The following is a 23,940-nucleotide window of genomic DNA, read 5'->3' as shown; positions in this document are numbered from 1 at the left end:
ATATAAGTGCTAGTGTTTGTCTTTCTCCATCTGACTTATTTCAATTATTATAATGCCCTCAAGGTCCATTCATGTCACAAATGACAAGATTTCATTCTTTTTTATGGCAGAATAATATTCCATTGTGTGTGTGTGTGTGTGTGTGTGTGTGTGTGTGTGTGTATGCCACATATTCTGTACCCATTCATCTGTTGATGGACACTTAGGTTGTCTCCATGTCTTGGCTTTGTAAATAATATTGCAATGAACATAGGGATGTGTGTATCTTTTTGAGTTAGTGTTTTCATTTTCTTCAATAAATAACCAGAATTACTGGTCCAAATGATAGTTGTTTTTTTTTTTTTTTTCAATTTTTTGAGGAGCCTCCATACTCTTTTCTGTAGTGACTGCACCAACTTACCTTCCCACCAACAGTGCACAAGTGTTCCTTTTCCTCTACATCCTCACCAACACCTGTTATTTCTTGTCTTTTTAATACATAATAGATATTCTAACAGGTATGAAGTTATATCTCATTGTGGTTTTGATTTGTATTTCCCTGATGATTAGTGATGTTCAGCATCTTTTCATGTACTTGTCCATCTGTATGTCTTCTGCCCATTTTTAAATAGATTTTTTTTTTTTTTTTTGCTATTGAGTTGTATAAGTTCTTTATATATTTTGGATATTAACTCTTTATCAGATATATGATTTGCAAATATTTTCTTCCATTCCATAGGTTGCCTTTTCATTTTGTTGATGGTTTCCTTTGCTGTGCAAAAGCTTTTTAATTTGATGTTGCCCCACTTGTTTACTTTTGCTTTTGTCACTTTTGCTTTTGGTGTCAGAGCCAAAAAAAAAATCATTGCAAAGACCAATATCAAGGAGCTTACTGACTATGTTTTCTTCTAGGAGTTTTATGGTTTCAGGTTTTACATTCAAGTCTTTAATTCATTTTAAGTTAAGGTTGTGTATGGTGTAAGATAGCAGTCCTGTTTCATTCTTTTGCATATGGCTGTCCAGTTTTCCCAACACTTTATTGAAGAGACTGTCTTTCCACATTGTATATTCTTGGTTCTTTCATTGTAAATTAATTAACCCATATACGTGGGTTTATTTCTTGGCTCTTTATACTGCTCCATTGATCTATGTGTCTGTTTCTGTGCCAATATCAAATTGTTTTGATTAGTATAACTTTGTAAGTGTGATGCCTCTCGTTTTGTTCTTCTTTCTCCAGATTGCTTTGGTTATTTGGGGTCTTTGTGGTTCTGTACAAACTTTAGGATTGTATGTTCTATTTCTGGGAATAATGTCTGACAAACTAGGTAAAGATTCAACTATAATTTCCTCTCTTCCAGATAGATCTTCAGATTATATTACATTTGGTCTTCACAAAATCTCTTAAGGCAGTGATTATCATACTATCTTTTAGGCATGGGAAAACAGAGGCTGAGGAATTCCTTTATTGTTCAAGCTCTGTCTGCTCCCCAAATTCTAGTTTATTTTATTACAATACACTTTATTTCTTCCAATGTCATAGTCTTAGATATGTAAGACTCTTTATTTTCAGATAAGTGGTAAGAATGATGATAACACAAATTTTGCTGAATTTGGCTACTGCTGCTCAGTTTTTAGTGAAGTTCCTACCCTTTTGGTATTTTGAGGCTCCCAAGGCATGTATACAAAACCCTTTCCTCTCTCAGTAAAATAAAAAGCACCCTTGCAAAGCAGTATCTTCAACCCCACCAACTTCCCATGAAAACACATGTTTAAACCTCTGGTCATGATTGAAGTAAGATATGCTCACATGTATTTGTATTGAACTCTAACTGTATCTACATATCTACATATTATTTTTCACCTGTGATTAATTATATTCAGTATATCTATATATTTCATATCCAATAAATCTGTGTGATGCAAATCCTTTATCTGTTCAATATGACTCTGTATTTAACAACTGCATGATAGCTTCATTAAACTGTATGAGAAATTATTATGCTGATCTATATCATACTCAAAACAAAGGTTCAAATTCTACCTGAAAAAGAAAAATACAAATTTTCATCCTTATGAGTTATTTTGATCAATATAAATTGACTTTCATGTATTAGTTTTTCAAAACATTTCAGTGTGGATAATTGCTATAATACCTATAAACACAGAATGTTCACATCCAGGATTATTCTTGCCTTAAAAAAAATTTTAAAATAGTATTATGGGTTGAACCATGTTCCCCTCTGTCCCCTATCCATATATTGAAGTCCTGGCCTCCAGTATCTCAGAATGTGATCTTATTTGGAAACAGAGTCTTTAATGAGGTAACTCAATTAAAATGAGGGTGAGTCTTAATCCAATATGACTGGTGTCCTTATAAAAATGTAAAATTTGGATGCAGTGATGTACATATAGGGAAGGTGATATGAAGTTGCAGGGAGGAAACAGCCATCTACGAGCCAACGAGATTCTTCCGTCACAGCCCTCAAAAGAACCAACCCTGCCAACACCTTGAGTTTGGACATCCAGCCTCCAGAACTGTGAGACAATAAATTTCTACTGTTTCAGCCACTCAGGCTCCGGTACTTTGTTATGGCAGCCTTAGGATACTAACACAGTAACATTCTGAAATGCTTGCATACATCCATGTAGGTGGACTTTATTTCCTTTACTAGAATGCAGATTTTAATTTTAGTTTCATTACTGTAATTGTACATAATATAAAATAATTATATTATGGATTTATTTCTGCTACAAATGAATATATTTTTCTACATATATATTTTCTTTGTACTGCATTCCTTTTAAATGCATTAATATTTAAAATTTTCTTTTATTAGAAGTTGTAAGAATTTCTTAAAAAAAAGGTAAAAGTGATAAGGCAAGGCAACTTTAACAAGTTTATTGTATACTGCTTATAGGATATATTTAGTATATTCTATTTCCAGGGAGATAAGTGCTCTTCTTTAGTGGAATAATTTTATACTTCCAAAGAAATCACGTCTCAATTTCTACAGAATGGATAGGAATTTATTTTTAAGATGCTGTTATGAAAGTTGCTACATGAGTGAAAATTACAAAATTATTACCATTGTGCTTATTAAAAATGGACTTGAGGACTTCCCTGGTGGCACAGTGGTTAAGAATCCACCTGCCAATGCAGGGGACATGGGTTCAATCCCTGGTCCGGGAAAATTCCACATACTATGGAGTAACTAAGCCCGTGAGCCACAACTACTGAGCCTGTGCTCTAGAGCTCGTGAGCCATAAACCCACGTGCCGCAACTACTGAGCCTGTGTGCTGCAACTACTGAAGCCCGCGTGCCTAGAGCCTGTGCTCCGCAACAAGAGAAGCCACTGAAATGAGAAGCCCACGCACCTCAACGAAGAGTAGACCCTGTTCGTCCCAACTAGAGAAAGCCCGCACGCAGCAAAAAAACCCAACACAGCCAAAAAATAAATTTAAAAAAAAAATAAATAAATAAACAGACTTGACTCTCCTAAAGCATATTCTCTTGTCTGTAGGTAATGCAGAAGAGCTCTTTACACAAAAGGAAAGAGGAGAAATTAAAGAATAGAAGTAAACAGTCAAAAATAAAATAGTTTGGCTCAAGAATAGGAATCCATGAAGCTTATGAAGACAACTGATCATTCATAACTTTTCAGAGGTGAACTAGAAATATACGGATTTTTTCAAATCATACTCTTGGCCTAGGTTTACCTTCCAATGAATTAGATTTGCATCACTGAAATTCAGGTATTTAGGGTTTGCTTGGGTCTGTTGGCTGATGCTTTTTCTAAATATATTCATTAAAACTGAAACTATTTTCCTCATAGACATGCTTAACAGTGTTGAGACTTGAATATGAATAGTTAGAGAATTTTTTTTTTCTGGAAAAGTAGCACAATTTAAAAATAATAGAAAATACACCTAAATAACTACATAAAGATATTTGTTAACTGGTTGAAATTGCTCTCAGAATTTACCTCTTTGTTCTTTTTTGTTTTTCAAATGTTTATCTATATCACACCAAGGGATGGCATTTTATACTTTGCACAGTTTATTAGAACATCTTTACCATATTTCAAATGAAAGCAGGCTTTGAAAGCAGGGTAACACTTGCGTATTTTCCAAGCTACAAGGTGAATCCATCTTCTGTTTAAGAAGCTAATAACGTGATTAAGTTACTTCCAAGATTACAGTCTCAAAGACATTTTTAAAATATTTCAAAAATTTAAGAATAATCCATATTTTCTTAGATTCTGTTTATTTGGTAGGTTTTCCAATTTTGGAGGAAGAGGGAGAATTTGATTTACATTCCATCACACTGTGAAAATAATGGGTCCTTAAAATTCAAGTGGGAATGAATTAATCTTTTCATTGAATTGTAGTATATGCCTGTCGTATGTCTGCAGTGACTCAAACTGATTCCTGTATTGGATGTGAAAAAGTGTCTGTAACCCTTCTTTAGTAATCACTATGATTAAAATTGTGAAGGAGAATTAAAGCTGCATATTTTGGTGTATGGTAGCTGGACAATATAATTGATCATAAAACATTAATTTTAAGTTCTCTAGGTTAATGGAAGAATGGTATAAATCAAGTTTAAGTAAAGAAATGGAGAGGTACCTTCTAAAATATTGACTGAGATTCTTTACTTCTGTTATAGTTCAGTTTTCAATTATAGATTTTTTTCTAAGAAAATAATAAATATGTATGATTTGATTTTATTCAAAATTAGTTTTTTACATTTTGTAAGCCACCTTTAAGGTGACTTCTAAGATACAGATAGATGGAAAATAAAGTAGAATAGTATTTAACATAGCTTATTATGACATAGCTCTGATCTTCCTCATATGAATAATATGCTGTCAGATTCAGCACAGTCATAAAGTGCATAATAGTGTATTTCTATTCTACTTTGATGGAGTTCCATTGTTTTTACCATCAACCTATCTGAGCCTTAATTTCATCAATATAAAAATCTATTGTAAAGATTAAATGTCACATAGAGAACAGACCTGTGGTTGCCAAGGGAGAGGAGTGTGTGGGGGGAATGGATTGGGAGTTTGGGATTAGCAGATGCAAACTATTATATATAGAATGGATAAACAACAAAGTCCTACTGTATAGCACAGGGAACTATATTCAGTATCCTGTGATAAACCATAAAGGAAAAGAATATGAAAAAGGATGTGTATACATATATGTATAACTGAATCATGTTGCTGTACAGCAGAAATTAACACAACACTGTAAATCAACTATACTTCAATAAAACAAGTTAAAATAAAGACTAAACATCAAAAAGATGTAGCACTTAGCTCAGAAGCTGCCTGTAGTAAGGATATAATAAATAAAATAATTCATTATAGTTTGACAAATACTCATACATTTGTAAATTTAATACTAAAGTTTAGATTGATAAATGTCAATAACAGTAACACTGTGGAGACTATCCTAAAACATACAAGTTTATATGCATAGGTACTACTGTGCCCAGGGGACTTGTGTGCAAAGAAAGTGTTAAAGTGAGTCAGGGAAGAGCCATAGCTCAATCTACGGGATTTCTCCCTTAATCCAATGGTATACTTGGTGACCCTCTCTTGGTCTCTGGGATCCATAAAATAATTAATTATATAATAAAAATAGAAAATGAAATAAAAATGAAAAATATATGTAATAAAAATGGAAAAAAGTATAATGAAAGAGGGAAACAAAAGGAAAACTCCCTCTAAAACAGAGGCTTGCATCACAGCCTGCCTGCCCTCCATCTCCTTGGAGAATCCACATCCATGCAGACTGGAGCAGCTACTTTCACTTCTGTCTCTTTTCACTTTAACCCTTGCTTGTGTACTTGCCAATGTACTGCTACTTATAGGTAATGGTTTGGGAAAATACTGATTATCAGGGACCAAACCAAGACCACTAAGTCCCTTTGTAAAGGAAACTTGACAGTGAAGAGCAGGCAAATGGAAATTGCTGTCAGATATTCCTAATCTGCACCAGGTTTGGGCTGGGATTCCAGCAATAAAAGGTTCTGTATCTTATTACTCATCACTTGAGTCCTTTGTTCCTCTTATTCTTTAATGAACTCCTGTTATTGTAAGAGTGCTTTTGTAGTGTTTTCACTTAAGTGTAGGAAATGATGATCTTCATTCAAACCTGTAACTCTTTTTTGCTGTTGTTCTCTTTCTTCTTTTAGGGATGCGGATCTGTTCTTGTTAGACACAAGAAAGGCCCAAGCTCTAGATGTGGGTTGGCTTGTCTTTGATATCACTGTGACCAGCAATCATTGGGTGATTAATCCACAGAATAATTTGGGCTTACAACTCTGTGCAGAAACAGGAGATGGTAAGCACTGAATTTCATAAATTTGGGGGAGTTCTGGTTTGGACACATTGAGAGTTACAGCTTTTTGTGGGATTTAACCAATGTATATTTTATACACACAATGTGCAAAGTGGTGCATTCTATAAGATAGGGCAATATATTGATTAGTTAATTTACTTATAAACACATTACCAAACACAGGTTTATTGTCAGGCTCTGCAGTGGGTGTGGGGGTAAAGAATTAAGTTCTGTTCCTGCTCTTGCAGTTTTTAGCCTTGTGTTGAAGACCTGTATGCAAACAAGTAGAACTACTGTGATATAACAATACCAAAAGAAATCGATGTATAAAATGCTATGGATCTATGTCTTGATTTTGTGGTGGTTACACAACTATATAGTCTGTAAAAATGTATAGAACTGTACACTAAAGAAGAATGGATATTACCATATTCAAAGTATATCTCAAAAACCTGACTTATAAAAAGAAATATATATCAAAACAGATGATAGGGAAACAGACAAAGGACCTACCATAATACAGAGGAAGATGGGAATGGAACAAAAGAGTCATAAAAAACTGCAAAAAATGATACTGAGTTAGGTCTTAACGTATTGTAATATTTGGTCAAAGACAACAGCTCCAGAATCACTTCTGGGAGAGATCTGTTGACTGAGAAAAAAAAAAAAAAAGCACAACCTAAAAGTTGAGAGTTATGTTTTACTTGGTGGACAAAACTGGGGACTTAAGCCCAGGACACAGCCTCTCAGATAACTCTAAGGGACAGCTCCAAAGAGGTGGAGGAGGAGCCAGGATATACAGGAGTTTTTGCAACAAAGATCAGGTAGTCAGAACATAAAAAGATTATTGTTAATTAAAGAAAAACAGGCATCTCAAGTTAAGAAATTTATGTATGGGAAGATGAGAGAGTCTGGGCTTATTGAAATCATTCCTTTGATATGCATCTCAGCTGTCTGGGTCAGTATCATGTGCTTTCTCATCCTGAGTCTCCTCAGGGTGCACCATCAGGGGGCAGCTGCAGTGGCTGATGGTTTGATGTCGGGCATCCTGTTTCCACCCCAACTTCTCTCAGGGCTCACCGTTGGGGTGGTTGTAGTGTGATGGCTTGTTGGTTGAAACATCCTTTGTTTACTGATATGGCAGGTGTCATTCTTAGTCCACAGGTCTATAGGAAATCTTTTTTGAGAAGCTCCAGATGTTATTCTTATGCTCACAAATGCTCACAAATGCTCACTGAGTAGCGATGTGCTGTGTGCTTGGCTTGATGCTGGAGATAAAATAGTGAGCAAGTACAGAGATGGCTTCACGAGGCTTGCAGTTGAGTGAGGCATGAGGTAGTCAGCACATAATATTATTGAATGCACTTCACTACACACTAAGAGTCCAATGGACTCTGAGTGTAGAACAGTGAGCAAATTCGAGCTACAGTCTTTTAAAGATCAGGAAGATGTATCTAGGGGAAGAAATTGGAGGACCCTATACTATTTAGTTCTATCTTGCTTTCCATTCATCCTTTTCTCTCTGAGAACTACTTTATATTTTGTTTATCCTTTTCCTTTGATTGATTTTTCTTATATTTTAGGGGTAATTTTACTTTAAATGACATATTATTTATGTGATTTTTTGGAGCCTAAAATAAACTAACATTTCACTTCTTTCAAAGGTTTCCAAATTCTTTTTTTAAAAGTTAGGTTTGAGATACACAGCCTTTTGTTGCTCTTCTTTGGTTCTTTAATATTGTTTCATATGAAAATATTAAAATGATTAAATATGCTAGACAAGCTGGCCTTTTGTATTTAAGCCAGAGCAGACAGACCACCTTTTATTTGCAGCAATGGAATCTGAATATGTTTACTTCTCAGCAAAAGTAATTGGAAGTCGTGAAAAAATGAAACTCAGCAAAGTCTCCTTTCAAATTCATTTGTTGACTATTATTCGTTTATTCATTTGTTCGACATAAAATCTTCGAGTGCCTATTCATGCAAGACAAAGTGTTAAGGAGACAATGACCAGCGAGACAGACACATATAGCTACTTAAGAAAGACTAAAGTGCCCTAAATCCTAAAAATAGTGATACAATCAAGACGCTATAGGAAACGTAAGGAGATGGTTAAGTCCAAACGGAGCCAAAGAACTGTGGTCCAGGTGACTTCTGGGCTAGGTCAGCTGGGTAAGATTTCAAGAAATGAAGATGAGGAAGGAGAGGGTGTGGTGGTGAGAATGGAGGAGAGAGGTAGCTCCTGGATGAGGAAACAATGTGAGTAAATACATAGAATGGCAAAAAGGCATGGTGTTGTCTAGAACATTCAGCAGTCCAGATTTGGCTCGAACAGCTTTCATGTATAAATATGATTGCAGATGCTATTAGGAAAGTGATTTGGAGACAAATCATGGAAGGCACATGACATCTAATTTATGTGTATATTCTTGTAACTTGACCACAGGTCATTAAAGAACTAGACTTGCTGCTTTAATCAATCAGAGTAACACTTTCATGATTACGTATTTGAATGTATATCCATTTCATAAGGTCATGGATGTGTATTTCTGGTTCACAGTGGAACCCTTGATACTTGGTACCATGCAGGTTGTAGGTATTAAAAACATGTTTTGAATGATTGTTGAATGAGTTTGTGACTTAAAAGACTCTTATGGACCACCTGTCATTGAACATGTTACTCTTTTTTTTTTTTTTTTAATTGATAGTGGATTTACAGTGTTGTGTTAGTTTCTGGTGTTCAGTAAAGTGATTCAGTTATATATATATATACTTTTTCATATTCTTTTCCATTATGGTTTATTACAGGATATAGAATATAGTTCCCTGTGCTATACAGCAGGACCTTGTTGTTTATCTATTTTACATATATGAACATGTTACTCTTAAGAAGACCTTCCAAACTGTAAATTTGGGGTGATTATTAACCAAACCAATTTGGTGTAACACAGGAGAATTTTATACCACAAACCACAGTACAGTAATTAAAATTGTTTCAATCATAAGGTGAGGAGAAAGTCAGTGATATAGATTATTAAATTTTGTTTATCCTGCTTCCACAAAGGAAAAATAGCTAAGAGATCTAAATATATTTTGGAAATCAAAAGGCTGTTGAAATCAAAAGTAGCATCATGATTCCTCAGAGGACCTGTGGAAAGTACATCAGTTTGTAAAATATTCTTTTTAGAAATTTGATAAGTGAACTGCCATGGATTTGGCAGGAGAGTTTAAGGATATTCTATCGATTTTTTTTCATGCAGAATAGATAATTCTCTGAGTTCCAAATGTCTGCTTCAGCTAAATAAAGCAAACATATGAGCAAGCAAATGGAAAGGAAACATTGCTGCTTCTTAACGGCAAAATCTAGAAATTCCATACAAGTGGTTGTATCCAATTGTACTAAATCAGTTTCAGAATTTTCTAATACTCCCTCATGGTGGTTAATAACCCTCTATGATAAAATAGGTACTCTTTTTTTAGCAGCAAATGAGTAGATTTAGGTCTGTCTTATAATCTAAGATGTTCAGTTCCCTAAATTATAAACATACATTAATTACCTGGCTTGTTAGATCCTTATTAAAATTGTTAATAAAACTACGGTAATTGGTATCATATCCTATATATATGTATATCCTATATATATATGTCCTATATATATATGTCCTATATATATATATATATATATATATATATATATATATATATATACATACACAGAATTTATTACCCAGATAGCAATTTAATCTAGCTTTTAAGACTTGGGTTTTCTCCCCAAACAGTGTAATTTTCCATTGTTTGATGCTTTATATAGTTTAAACCTTCCAAGTAAATTAATTCATTTTTTTCAAATTTGGGTTTATAGAATAATTTAGAGATGGAAAAACAAAGATAGTATTTTTGGGATCATTAGAATGTCTTTTTAAAAACCCCATGTTTTCAGACATTTTAGGTTTGGCAATACTCAGAGTAAATTTTGCCAATGACTTTTTCCTTTCTATTCAAACCCGCTTATATGTCAAGGAAAATTCAATCCGTATGTTTCTGATTCATTTGTATTCAAGTCATCAAAATGTTGTTTTGTCAGAGTATTGTTCAATGTCCAAGAAACAGTATAAGGTTCTTTTTTAATAAGACTCTAAAATCCATTTTTCTTTGGACAAAGTTGTGGCATAATTTCCAAGCGTATCAAGGTAAAAATTCAGATTTAAAGTCAGAGATTTCAAAGTTTCACTAAATTTTGTAGCCAAATCAAGGAAAAAAAAAAAGATTTCAGAGGTATGAAGCTATCAAGTTAAATTCATTATCATTAATGCTTAAATATAATATAAAGAAATTTATAGTTATTGTTAGAACTTAGAGTTTAAGGTTTTGATACTTAATTTAAATGAAGAGAATAAAGAAATAGAATCGATCGCTCCATTCTGGAAATAGAAATTTTAAGAAAAAATCGTTAGGAAAACTAGATTCAAATCTTGGCTCTGACAAAATATTTTACATTTTAGCCATAGCGTTAATTAAATGAGTGTAATGGTAACTACCTTCCAAGGACCATGTGAGGCTATATTAAGCAATAGTACCCGGAACATGATGAGACAGGAATAAAGGTGTTTGGGTTGAACTGGACGAGAAAATGCACAGAGACTTACTCTACATGGTACTCCTTAAATTAGGATCAATTCTTTCATTGTGGAGATTTTACAGATGATTTAATAAGACTTTAGATAAATTCACAAATGATAATCCACTGGAGAGAAGTAAGATTATTGATATATGTTCTTAAATCTTGAGTTGGAAGCATAGTGTATAGATAGTTACATTATTAGGTGCAAGTCTAATAACTTTGGTTGATGAAATGATTATTGGTAGGAAGCTTTTAAATACATCTGATCTAGGGTATGAAGCCAACAGAAATGAACATTCAGAGATATGTGTCATGATCAATTGATTGCTTATATTGGCTAGGTCTTCATAGGCACTGGAGAATATCAAATTATTAGTACTTAATATGGTAGTTTTCTTGAGGCCCAACAACTTTATTCTTAGAAAAAAATGACATGGTTATTTGGGGGATAACTAACTGCATCAATGAATATAAGGGAAACGACCCTTGTTATAGGGTAATATACGAGGATAATTGATTAAAGGCTGGCGTACATAACCATCAGAAAAAATTTTCAGCCCAGAGATGCCTCAGTGTAAATTACTATCATTTGGCTTCGTAAACCTATTAGCAAACGTTACACATCAACATGGCTTCTTACAAGCAGTAGTTTAATGCTCATAGAAAACATGGTTAAAAAAACATTGATCATCTTTGTTAAAGAGTGGGACCCAAGAACTCCTAATATATGTTGTGCTAACTTTTTTAGCAAATTGCATAAAATCCCCACTACATAAGTTATATTTCCCATTAAAAAAATCAGAAAATGAAGATACTCTATGAATTGATTGGAAAAACATCATAGAAGACCTCTTTGAAAGTCAAGGAAACAAACCCTTGTAATTATTGCCTCCTCAGGTTATAGCCCATGTTGGTTAGCAGCTATATTTCCCAGACATTGTAAAGGGATAAAGTTATAGCTTTTTAATTTTTTTTGATTGTTAGTACACAAAAGTTTTCTCTATTCCATTTTTAGAAATTATATACGTACATAAATATATTGATATTTCAGAACTTTTCTAAAAGCACCAACAATTTCATCCTCTTTTATTTTCACCAACATTATTATTCAAATTATAAAAAAAGGTCTTAACTTTAGTTATGAGTACAATTAAACTGAAAGTGAGTATTTTAAAACTTTTATTACCCAAGGTTTCGCCATGTTCCCTACCCTTCCACTTGGAATTTTTGGGCTCATTTCTGCAAATTGACAATTGTCACACCTACATTAATAAGAAATGGGATTAGGTTTTCTTTTTCTACAACCTTGAATTGTTGCTTATTTCTATTGTTCCTTATTATGTGAAGAGTAATTTAAAGCACTGATAAATTTGTCTCCAAACCTTCAATATCCTGTGATATCTTTTAAATATGCTGTCTTAAATCAGATTTTTCAAAAGTTCCATGACATCTTTTGAATTACAGAATATAAACTCTTAATTAGAAAAATCTATTCTATACTCTAAAGTCCTCATGTCATTATATATTAAATTAATATGTGAGTTACTAAATTGATATTCTTTTACTTTTATTAAATGTGAACATCTTTGTCTGAGAGAGATGAGGAGCTCTTAATGTGATATCTGCTTAAATTTAGTAAGTCCTGGAATCTGCTACTTTTCAATGCAAGTATCTGATTAAATAAGTTTGTTGTGTTATCCTTAGATACCCAAATACAGTCTTTTTTAACTCAGGGGAAAATTTTCCAAATTAAGCCCTTGTGTTGTCAGATGACTATTTATCTGTCTCAAGGGTCAAATGATCTATGTGGCTGGTTAATCTGAATATCAGCTGACATAGTGCTAATAAGTAGCAGAAGAAATTCAGAGATCAAGGGTGATATTTTTCTTTTTGTCCTGCTGTTTTGACTACAGTTTCTCATTATTATGTATCTCAGTTCAAAAAGTTGAATTATGTCCACTTATCAGAGGATCTCTTAAATATTTTGAGATTTGATAATATTCTCTTCCCTTATCTGAACTTTATCTTTTAAAGCAATTAAGTCTTTTTTGTTCATAAAACCATATGGCTCCCTGTTGCTGAATTTATGGTGCTGACAATTGGTTTCAAACAAATAAATGAGAGTCTCTACTTCCAAGAAACTGCAAAAATCGCATATCTTGCTAAATGTTCTGATAGGAAGAAGGAACATATACTCCTATGTTTGTTTTAGGTAAATATTAGTATAAATGAAGTACTTCTTTATGTTTAATGTTTAATGCTGAGGATAATTAGAGCATACTTGCTTGACTTTTGGTTGAATATTTAAGAATAAATTAGGAGGACAGTTGAAGAATAGCTATCTTCAAATACTTAAATAAATACAGTGAATAAGTAAAATTAAATTTTCCCTGTAGTCCAGAAATTAAATCAATGTGTAAAAAGGGCAGATTGAAGGCATAAGAATAAAGTGCCTAAGACCTGGGAGTTAATGGCTATGGAATTATTTGTATTGTGAGGGAATGAGCTTGTGTGACTAGAAGAATTCTCTATTTATTTGACCTTTTGTCTAGGGATTATTATATTGTCTGTGATAATTTCTCAGGTAATTGTAATTTATATATTTACACTTTAAGCATTATACACATATAAATATTATTTTCAGAGAGGGTACAGTGAATAGATATGTACCATCTTAAGGAGCTTGGTATTAAATAGTTTCATTCAAACCAAAACTCAAGATATTATATAAAATCAGAGATGGAGAAATGGATAAAGGGAAGTAAGAAATATTAGACATCTTTTGGGATAAATGTGTGTGTGTGTTTGTGTGTGTGTGTGTATACAAAGAGGGGTAATACCCAGGCATAAACAAATTCCCAACTGATCACGTGAAGGATCAGATAAGTTCATAGCTGAAAATCTATAATTATTAAGGTGTCTAGAGAGCTCTTATTACAGCATTTAAGTAAGATTATATTTTCTTTTTCTTTAAGTGCCACAATATATTTTTCAGTATCATAACAAAATGTAAAACTTAATCTAAATTTCTCCAGAACATTTTAAAATGGCTTCTGTTTCTATCATATTTCTATAGAATTTTAAAAACTTTAAAACATAAATAAATCTATGGCAATATGTCAGTTTCTAAGAAAATCTTTTTTTTTTTTTTTGGTATGAATCAAACCATAAGAGAGATTTAAAAGATAGCTAAGCAAAACAACTGCCTTGGTCATTTTATGTGAATGATTCAGAAGAGTTTCCATTGAGAAGAATTCCTGTATCTTTATGGTAAAAATGACTAGATTTCTACTGAAAATAAATATGACATAGATTTCCTCTGGGGTTTTAAGATCACTATTTGTTAATTTTCCAAACCCACGTAAGCTGTGACTTATGGATTTTCTAACTTGTGTAATATCTTAAAGCACATCAGAGAACATAAATCCTTCCAGCTTTAGATTTTTCCTCCTTTCCCACTGCATAAAAATGAGCAAAATCATCAATATGCCTTTCATGGCTAGAGAACTAAACATAAATATAGGAGCACTGTTAAATTTCTACTTTGTTCAACCTAAGTTCTTATTAATTCTCTTAGTCATATACGATTTTTATAAACTATATGTATTTCAAACTCAACTTAGCAAAACTTATTTTCTGTCTATACAAATAGCTGCTTTTTTTAAACCCTGATTTTGGCAGTACTTTTTTTTCTTCCATGCTAATATTTCGTAGTTTTTAGTTTTCATGATTAATTCAGGTTTTATTTCCTAGATTCATCTGTAGTTCATATAAAATAAGTATTCAAACCATGTATTTGCTGTGGTGGTCAATCAAAATAATATTAACAACTAACAGAAACTAATATTTCCTGAGCGTATTAGATGCCAGCCATTTGGTGAGATTTTTAAGTGGAATGTCTACTTTATCTTTACTATTTTCCCATTTTGTACACAAGGAAACTTAGCCTTAGAAAGCACAAGAATCTTGCCCTTGAACCTAAAAATTATTTGTTTTCCTAGCCAGATCTTATACACTATGACTCTCACAAATGATATGAATTTTATATAAATTCCAGACTGAAAAAAATTAATGCATTTTTATAATTTCCAAACAGGACATTGTTATTAATAATGATTGTTATAGAACAAAATTGAACTTTATGTTGGATCCGTTGGTAATTACCTTTGGGTTTTTATATTTTCTGTCTGGAATTTAACTGTGATCTGACCCACAACAGGTAACAGCATTTTTACCATATTTTTTGTTTTTTTAAATCTAACTACTTCAGTATTTCTTTTAGCTCCTTACACAATTATCATTAATTTGATAAATTTATAGACTGAAAAGAAGAAAAAAGTAACTTTTTTTCCTTCTAGTGATCAGCTTCAACATGTAATTAAATTTAGCCAAATTTAATTTATTTTTAATTCCATAACGAACGTCCCCCTCCTTTTGTGCCCTGTGTCACTCACTAATGTATTTTGCTAGGTTCTCCTTCCCTGTTTTCTCCCCTCTGTTTTACTGTCCTTAATCCACACTCCCCATCATAGACTCCTCATGTCTACCTCCCCCACCATCCTTTTTAAGTGTCAACTGGTACTCAAGTTTGTAGTTTCAGTAACGGTGCAGCAAACTCACCTGAGGCTAGTCAAGCATGCAGTTTCCAAAACATATTAATTGATTATTTTGCAAAAAGTCAGGATGAAATTCATCCTTTCTCTCATCTCTCCATCCCCCTTCCCAGCATCAAGGCTGAAGGTGACCTGGTATTATTCCAGCCCTAAAGAGGACTCCCTGAATTGTATTTTGGGGAGAGCATATTGGGGTAATTTTTTCCTCAAAAAATTGAAAAGAAATATCTCTGGCAAATAAAACAAGTTTTTAATTTTTCACTGTGTTTAGCTTTGCTTTTTAACTTTTTTTCCCTATGGGCAGAGGGTGAGCCATAACTGCTTTGCTAAAACCTCATATTTTGAACAAAATGGTTTGAATGTAATTTACAGATGCCTTAGTTCTTTGGAAAATGAAGAATCACGATGCTGGCTTCTTTTTAAATATCTATATCCATTTTGTTATCTCTATTATATTTTCCTCTGGTCGGTACTCTGAAATGGGCTTCCAGAGCCTAGTTTAATTTTGTATAATGATTGGTAGAGAGGAAATGGTTTTTCTTTAAAAGTAGGTTTGACTATAGAATATATTCAGTAATAAATTGGAAAACTTGGATTTGCTGTTTTACTATGTCCATTATATATACAATGTTTTAAAACCAGGTTTTAAAGGCAACTTCCTTGTTTTAATTTATAGTATGTTTATATTTGAATGAGAGCCACTTGGTAAACATCATTTGCTTATCCAAATTTAGCATCACAACCTAAAAACATACGTGAAAAAGAATTTTGAAATCAATGATTTAAAGTAAGCGGATAAAACAGGAGTTAGTCCTGCTTCATTATCTGGTGAAAGAGGTATTTTACCATTTTTTAGATTTCCCTTAATGAAAAGGGATATGGAAGTGTTTGGCGACATCTGTATTTCTGTTTTGGATTTTCCCTAATTCAAAACAGTAACTGTGGAGCACCCATCTTGCCAAACAAATCCTAAGGTCAGAAACATATTCCAGTTTTTGTTGTTTGTTATATTCTCTATTCTAGGCTCTAACTCTGCTTTGACTAATGATCTGAGGGGTAAATATGTTCATGGTAGTATTGATTTGGGGCCATGCAGAATATGAGATTCTCCATATTCTCATCGTACAGAGTTAACTCCGTCTCTTCCATTGTTCCTTCCCCTATAAGTTTAACATCGCTGAACATATTTCTTAAAGACATATTGCAGAACAAGGGCAGTGCTGGTTTTGCATCACGAGTACAGAGCACAATGGGAAGAAGAGAGAGCCTTTAGTCGTTTAAGGCATCAGCAGTCACTGTTGCTGAGGTTAAACTTTGACTCAGCTGGTGTAGACTCACAGGGACAAAGGAAAACCAAAACAAACCAAAGCATCTACCCGCCAAAGCCAACAGTATGTATTACAAGTGGGGATCAAAACTTGAAATTAGACGGAAAATGCTTTGATAGGGAAATTATATATCTCAGCTCCTTGAACATGGATTCCAACTTCTCTGCAGTCAAACTTGTCAAGTTTCAATTTGAGGGAAATGGAAAGTAGGGGAGACCACCTGTGTTGTCATGGCTGGAAGGAGTGTTGAATGGTCTTCCCACTTACTAAGGAAAGTCTGATCTTAAACATCACAAAACCAGCAGCTACCACAGTGTCCTTGACAAATACAATGTGTGTATCACTGCCAGACCCAGGAGATGGATGGATTCCTCCAATCTTTTCAAGGTGGGGAGCAGAGACCCAACAGAAAAGCATCAGCCCTAAACAATCTCTAACAAAGGGGAACTCTGTGTACTTAAAGGAATAGGGTAGTACTTAGGGTGGACAGGGCTGAGTTAAAAACATGACTCTTCTCTGAGCTTTATTTTATTCATTTTAAAAATGTAACCATTGTTTTTTGGGGAGGAGTACATAAGATGATGTATGTAAAACAACTGATAAATTCCCAAGCTTCAAAATGGCAGCTGTTGCTTCTTTCTTAACTTCAAAAGGACTGAACTGGCTTATCTTCTCAAATCCCAATTTCCCTGATGCTTTTGAAAGGCTTGCTTGTTATGACTTTTGGGTACCAGCTCTATTTATGAGTGGAGGTATTCAGATGATTTCTCTGTGAGGTGATAAACTGATAGAAACATGATAGTTCTACTTAGGCTGTGAGATTAGATTTGCTTCTGACCCACGCTGACCAAAAGGTAAACACCCTGGGAACCCAACTGTTATTTTGCATGTGGACAGGTCAGAAGGATGCTTTTGCTCTGGGGTCCACCATGAAATCATGGTGGTGTGAGGTCTCACCTGGTCCCTTAGGTGGGGCAGGCCAGCTCACATTCTGCTGTGGCCAGAGACATGAGAAAAAGTGAAGAAAGATTCTGCTTCTCTTCGCTCAGAAGAATATTTTGTGATCCAATCTTCATATGCGAAGGAAAGAACTAAGTCCCAAATGTCTTAACTCCACTTTTTTTTCTTTTTTTGGCAAAAAGTAGACACTTATGATGGTATATACATTAGGTATTCGGTATCAGGCCTTCACTATGTATTTTGGAAAACACCTTTTAACTCCTTTCACTCTTTCTCTTCATTAAGTGTCAAAATGATTTACTTCTCCTCCATTTTGGTAGTCCTTGACTATTCTAAAGATTCTAGAAGTAGCTTATGATCATTTCACAGATTCATGTATCAAATTGAAAGGGAAGGTCAAACATTTAATGAACTATGTTTTTCTGTATGATAAAAGTTCTTTTTGAATAATATATCATATAAGCTGGTAAAAAAGAATGTTTCCTTTAGACACTCATAAATTTCCCAAGTAACTGCATTAAGTTCGTTGCAAAGACTACTTCCATCCACTATAGATAAAATGCAGAGTCTGAAATTAATTTCACTGCTATGAAACAAACTCAAATGAGCTTGACGCCTAAAAACTTTTCTTCATTGATATCTTAACACGTAAAAATAGTTTTTGAAGATGTTTTGGTTGATTTCTGCTGAAACCCTGCTTTCATTATAGTTTTATTTAACTCCCCTGTGATTTTAAAGGAAAAAGTATATGTGTGTGTACACATTTTTTATTTTAAGAAGTCACATAATAACTGGAAAAGAGACTAAAAATAATTCACTCTTCCCATGGTTTTGTGAAAAGAATGTTTCTGCTTTCTTAAAATAAATGAGACCTGTAAGACCAACAGCTAACCAATCTTTTGGGGGCATGTGACAGATTATGTCTGTAAAACTCATAGGGCCTCAGGGGAAAGGCTCTCTATATAAAGAGAGGAGCTATTAAAAAGTAAGTGCTTATGTGAAGGTGAACTACAATTCCTAGTTTGAGATTCGTATTTCCACTAGCTGAAAAGAGGGCCCCAGTAAAAGGCATTTGTGGGGCTTGTCACGCCTGAGACAGTAAGCCTCCACATTTCAGACCATGTCCCATGGAAGGAGACTAATCCTTTTCCATCACCTCAATCCCACCCTCAGTGCAATAAAAGATTTGAATATTCTGGAAAGCTTCCCCAACAAGGCATAAACCTCTGGCCCTGCTCCTTTATGTTTCTTGGTCTTTCTTCCTCCAGGCAACCCCCCACCCCACCTTTCAGAAATTTCTTGAGCTACAGTTCTCAACTATTTGCATTTTCCCCCCATCACGTCTTGAACCATCATACCTGTGTTTCTGACCAAATATCCCAATTTCTTTACTAATCCCTATGACTTTCTCAGACGGCAGGGCATGAGAATCCCTTCTATAAACATTTTAGAAAGAACGGAAACTCTTTAAAAAATCTCTTCCTCCTTTAAACGTTATCCTTCCCATACCCCAATCCTAGAGGAAAATGAATTTCTTCTATTGCAGTGTTACCAGGAATTTACCAGGAACTGGAACCACGTTTCTTGTCTGCAGATAATACTCAACCCACCATTCATGTTAGCACGCCAGGACATGGTCCCTTGTTGCCCTCTGTGGATGTCATACCCCCAATGTTTCTTTTCTTCTTTATCATCAGCTACAGAATCTTATCCTTATTCACACATGTTATTACACTGGACCCTTCTTTTGTTTTTGATACTTTTTATTTTTGTATTTATTTATTATTTATTTTATTTTATTTTTGGCCGCGTCGGGTCTTAGTTGCAGCACACGGGATCTTCATTGAGGCACGCGGGATCTTTTGTTGCGGCACATGGGCTTCTCTCCTGTTGTGGAGTGCGGGTTTTTCTCTCTCTAGTTGTGGCGTGCAGGTTCCACAGTGTGTGGGCTCTGTAGTTCGTGGCATGAAGGCTCTCTAGTTGAGGCGCATGAGCGCAGTAGTTGTGGTGTGTGGACATAGTTGTCCCTTGGCATGTGAGATCTTAGTTCCCTGACCAGGGATTGAACCCACGTCCCCTGCACTGTAAAGCAGATTCTTTACCACTGGACCACCAGGGAAGTCCTGTTACTTTTTAATAATGACTGTATAATTGTCAACATATAATTATATAGAACAAAGTGGTTATTTTTTAATTTACTCTTTTAAATGTTGGGATAAAGAAGAAAATGAAAAGATCTAGCAAAGAAATTGCATGATGAGCCTGGCTTATTAAACAGAAGCCCAGAATCACCATGAAGAATCACTAAAAAAAATCTAACTACCTTGTACTCTGAAGTTCAATACCAATATATTTTTTAACCAGTACCACATTACTGGGAGTTTTCAGTATCACTGAAATAGTTTAAAATCCCAGCTTTTCATTGTTTTTGTTTGAGATTGTAAGGCAATGTAAACTATCTTAAAATCAGGAAAATTCTGAGCACGAATGTAAAATTCTATTTATGATACTTCAAATATCTGGCAGTAGGTCTGTGCTTTTACTATAAAACTAGAAACTATGCAAAATTTTCATCAAAGTATGACATAGTTGAGATTCATAACTAGATTACAATTTGCTTAATTTAAGATTTCACTGAGTTAAAATGTATATGGAATTTAAGTAGACAAAGTTCTATCTCCCCCACATTCCTTAAAATCTGATATAAAAATGATTTAGTCTATATGCCGGGTAGAGAATTCTGCACATTTTAAATCATCTGTTTCTAAAAAGGGTACGATTCCAGTATAATTTAGAGCCACGGAAACTATAATTTAAGAGTACCAGAATCAGATTTAATCACAGATTGAAACTAAGCAAAGAGCAAGAGAATATGTGAATGAGAAACAGCGCAGTGATTTGTTTTCTGTGAACTAGTCCACAAAGGATGCTGTAAGTGTCTTTCGAAATGAAGAACAGGTAATTCGTGCACAAGTTTCATCACAGGTGTTTTGGGTTAAGTGTTCAATACTGTGGGTTTATAGGAAAAAAAACAATGGAATTTATGCTAACATCTTATAGTGATATCAACGTTTAGACTCTGATAAATCCTCAAGTGAATGTTTTTCAAATTGTGTATTCTGGAGGGAAACTAAATGCTCATATTTGGAACCACTTGTCCTTATAACATCAACATGTCTCTAAAGAGCTGTTTTGTCAGAGGCTCCTTTAATAACCCTGTTTTTAAAGAAATAAACATTTTGAAAGTCACATTTTCCAAAAAGAATGGTCTGAAATACAAAACTAGTGAGTTGGGGATGGCTCTTTGGTTTGCCAGCCTACTGTCTCGATGATTCTAAATTTGAAAATAGTTAGTTGTGTCCTTAGGCAGATGTGAATACAATACCCTGACCCCCAGGCTTATATAAAGTCATAAGGGTCAGAGGAGAAGATCTGGATGTCTTGAATCCATCTTCAGTTATGGCAAAATGTGTAAGTCAAAGCGCCACCCTCACATACTATCTTCTTGATTCCTGTGTGAAAAGAATAATTATTTCTTTAGATGATACCATCCTAACCCCACCTTTAGTCATTCTGTAGTTAATAAAACTGAGAAATGCCCATATATTTGTTTCTCAAATTGCTTCTCTTCCCTCAGTACCTGCTGAGTAATTTCGAGATGAAAACAAGATGGCCAGGATAAGAATAGTTCTAAAAAACATTCACATGGAAAGATTTAATGGGCATTCTTTTCATAAATTCAAGAGATGATACCTCTGCCCATATCGAACTCTGGACCTCTATATTTTTTTCTCACCACCCTTTTATTTTATGATCCAAGAATTCTGTGATACAGAAACCTGGGATAATTGGGCACCATGTTTCTTTGGGTCCAGCTGCCATCAGTGAAATCACTGGAATGCTGGTATATCCTTCAAAGAAACTTTTCTATCTCCTCTCCCATTTGTGTGGGAGATCCCATGTGTATTTAAACTTGAATGACTCCCAACAATCAAGTTCTTCTCCCTCTCTTGCTCTCACCCCACCCATTTAGCAGATCACTGCCCTTCCTTCTTCCTAGTGTACAACATCAGATGTGACAAAAGGGAAGTGTCCTCTTGTTCTAGGACCATTTCATCCCATCACTTGCCCTGCCTCTCACTTTGGGACAGTTTTTGATCCACCTTAAAATTCCCAATGCCATGAAATCGCTGTTTTGCTCACCTTTGAACTGCTACCACTCTCTGAAGCTGATGCTGGTACAGGAACTCATCTTGGACCTACCTACATTCTGGTGCTGCCATCTTGTACCATTGTGGAGCTACTTGGAAGCCACTCTTCTGATGTAGGAAGAATCTTTGGCCACCACTTGCACCACACCATTAACCAAACTCCAAAGTAGGGCTCCCTTGCCCTCCCAGGATTTTACAGGGAGTTTGGGTAAAAATAGGTCTGTTAGATTTTCTTGAATCCCCTTGGTTCTTAAGAAGTTAATCATGCAAACATTGGAGCAAGGCCAGAAGGAACACTGAGTTACAGACTCAAAATCCCTGCTTCCTTATACTCACTGGGACATTGTTCTGAATCTGTACTCTAGGGGTTCACCTGTTTCTTTCGATGAGTTCTCTCCCTTCAGGTTTTTCCATTCTCTTCCAAATATAGGCCTGGTAAATTAAGCTTATCCATGTTCTAGCTATGCCTAAACTTGTCAGAATCCTAAAATGATTAAGCTTGGATTCAAGCTGGTGTCCCTTATCACCCTTTTATTTTAATGCTCTTTTTATTACCCCAAGTTATGTTTATTTCCACTGTATATTCTTTTTTTATTTTTTCAGTTATACATATGTATATTTATTCTTTTTCATCCTTTTCCATTATGGTTTATCACAGGATACAGAATATAGTTCTCTGTGCTATGCAGTAGGACCTTGTTGTTTATCCATCCTATATATAATAGTTTGCATCTGCTATCCAGTGTATATTCAATCCTTAATGTATATATGTTTCCTACCTACATTTTTTAATAAGTCAAAATTGAAGATTAGCTTTGAAAAATAAAACCACGGTAATACACACTTACATATAGTTTTCCTAAATCAAAATGTTTTAGGTAGGTTTCTTTACTGATATATTTGCAGTATCTAAAACATCCTGTACCTTTAATAATAAAATTCAACATTGTTAAATAGATTTTATAAAATAGTCACTATTTTTAATACCTGCAATATAGTCTGGGTTTCTATTAGCACTTCTAAGAAAAATAACTGTTCAGCCCTATTCAAAAGGTTCAGTCAACATAATCAAGGGAGGTATAATGTGTCTGAAGGACAAGGTCATATAGTTAATGCTTCCACGGTGTAGCTCAAGATCAAGAGCCACTGAGTAAGTATGAACTTATGGAATCTTAATAGTCACATCATTGCTGAAGTGGAAAGGAAACCAAGAGGAAACTTAATAATATCAAAAGTTATTTTAAAGGGAGTTCACGTTGGTTTGAAGGGGACTTTGCTTCACACACAATATCCACCTTTGTAAAGCCCAAGAAACCCATATTTGTCACACACACACATCTTTACAGTTTTCAAAACATAAATCTTGAGAGCAGTCTTCTTTCTCCACAGATAAAAATCAAAATATTGAAAGTCTTTCGAATAATAACAAAAGGAATCCTCTTGCAAACCCAAGGAAACTTGGAACTCTGGGTTCAATGCTTATTTAACTGGAAAAGGGTCAGTGTGTGTTGTAATGAATGGAAAACTGATTTTACTGTATTCCATTCGTGGCCACCATGTGGCAACCCATTTCAGTATTACAAAGATCATATACTAAAAATGATTTCTGCAGTCATCCATGTATACAAGTAAAAATTTTGTTCCTGTTAAATTATCACTTCATTAAAACATCAAACTCAAAGCTCAACAAATACTTTTCATGTTGTGCTCCAAGACTGAAAAAAACATCCAAAATTTAAAGAACAGATCACCAGTTATTCTATTCCATCACAGTCAAGTTTCTCAGTTCTGTTTTTTTTTTTTTTTTTCTTTTGCTGCACTCTCTGTCACTGGAAACATCTTAAACCAATTTCAAGTGCTACACCTGAATAAACATGTT

General features: G+C 34.3%; 1 protein-coding gene across 1 annotated transcript in view; it reads left to right on the top strand.

The window, feature by feature from the left end:
• BMP5 (bone morphogenetic protein 5) overlaps positions 1-23,940 on the top strand; it is a 123,522-nt gene that overhangs the window by 78,905 nt on the left and 20,677 nt on the right. Inside the window, exon 3 of the mRNA XM_082414351.1 lies at positions 6,183-6,331. Within this exon, the coding sequence (XP_082270477.1) occupies positions 6,183-6,331 (149 nt within the window). The remainder of the gene's footprint in view (positions 1-6,182; positions 6,332-23,940) is intronic.

The sequence above is a fragment of the Balaenoptera physalus genome (genome assembly GCF_965194825.1).
Source record: "Balaenoptera physalus genome assembly, chromosome: 11".
Classification (NCBI taxonomy): domain Eukaryota; kingdom Metazoa; phylum Chordata; class Mammalia; order Artiodactyla; family Balaenopteridae; genus Balaenoptera; species Balaenoptera physalus.
The sequence above is the reverse complement of the archived record's forward strand: the minus strand, read 5'-3'. Positions and strand labels throughout refer to the sequence as shown.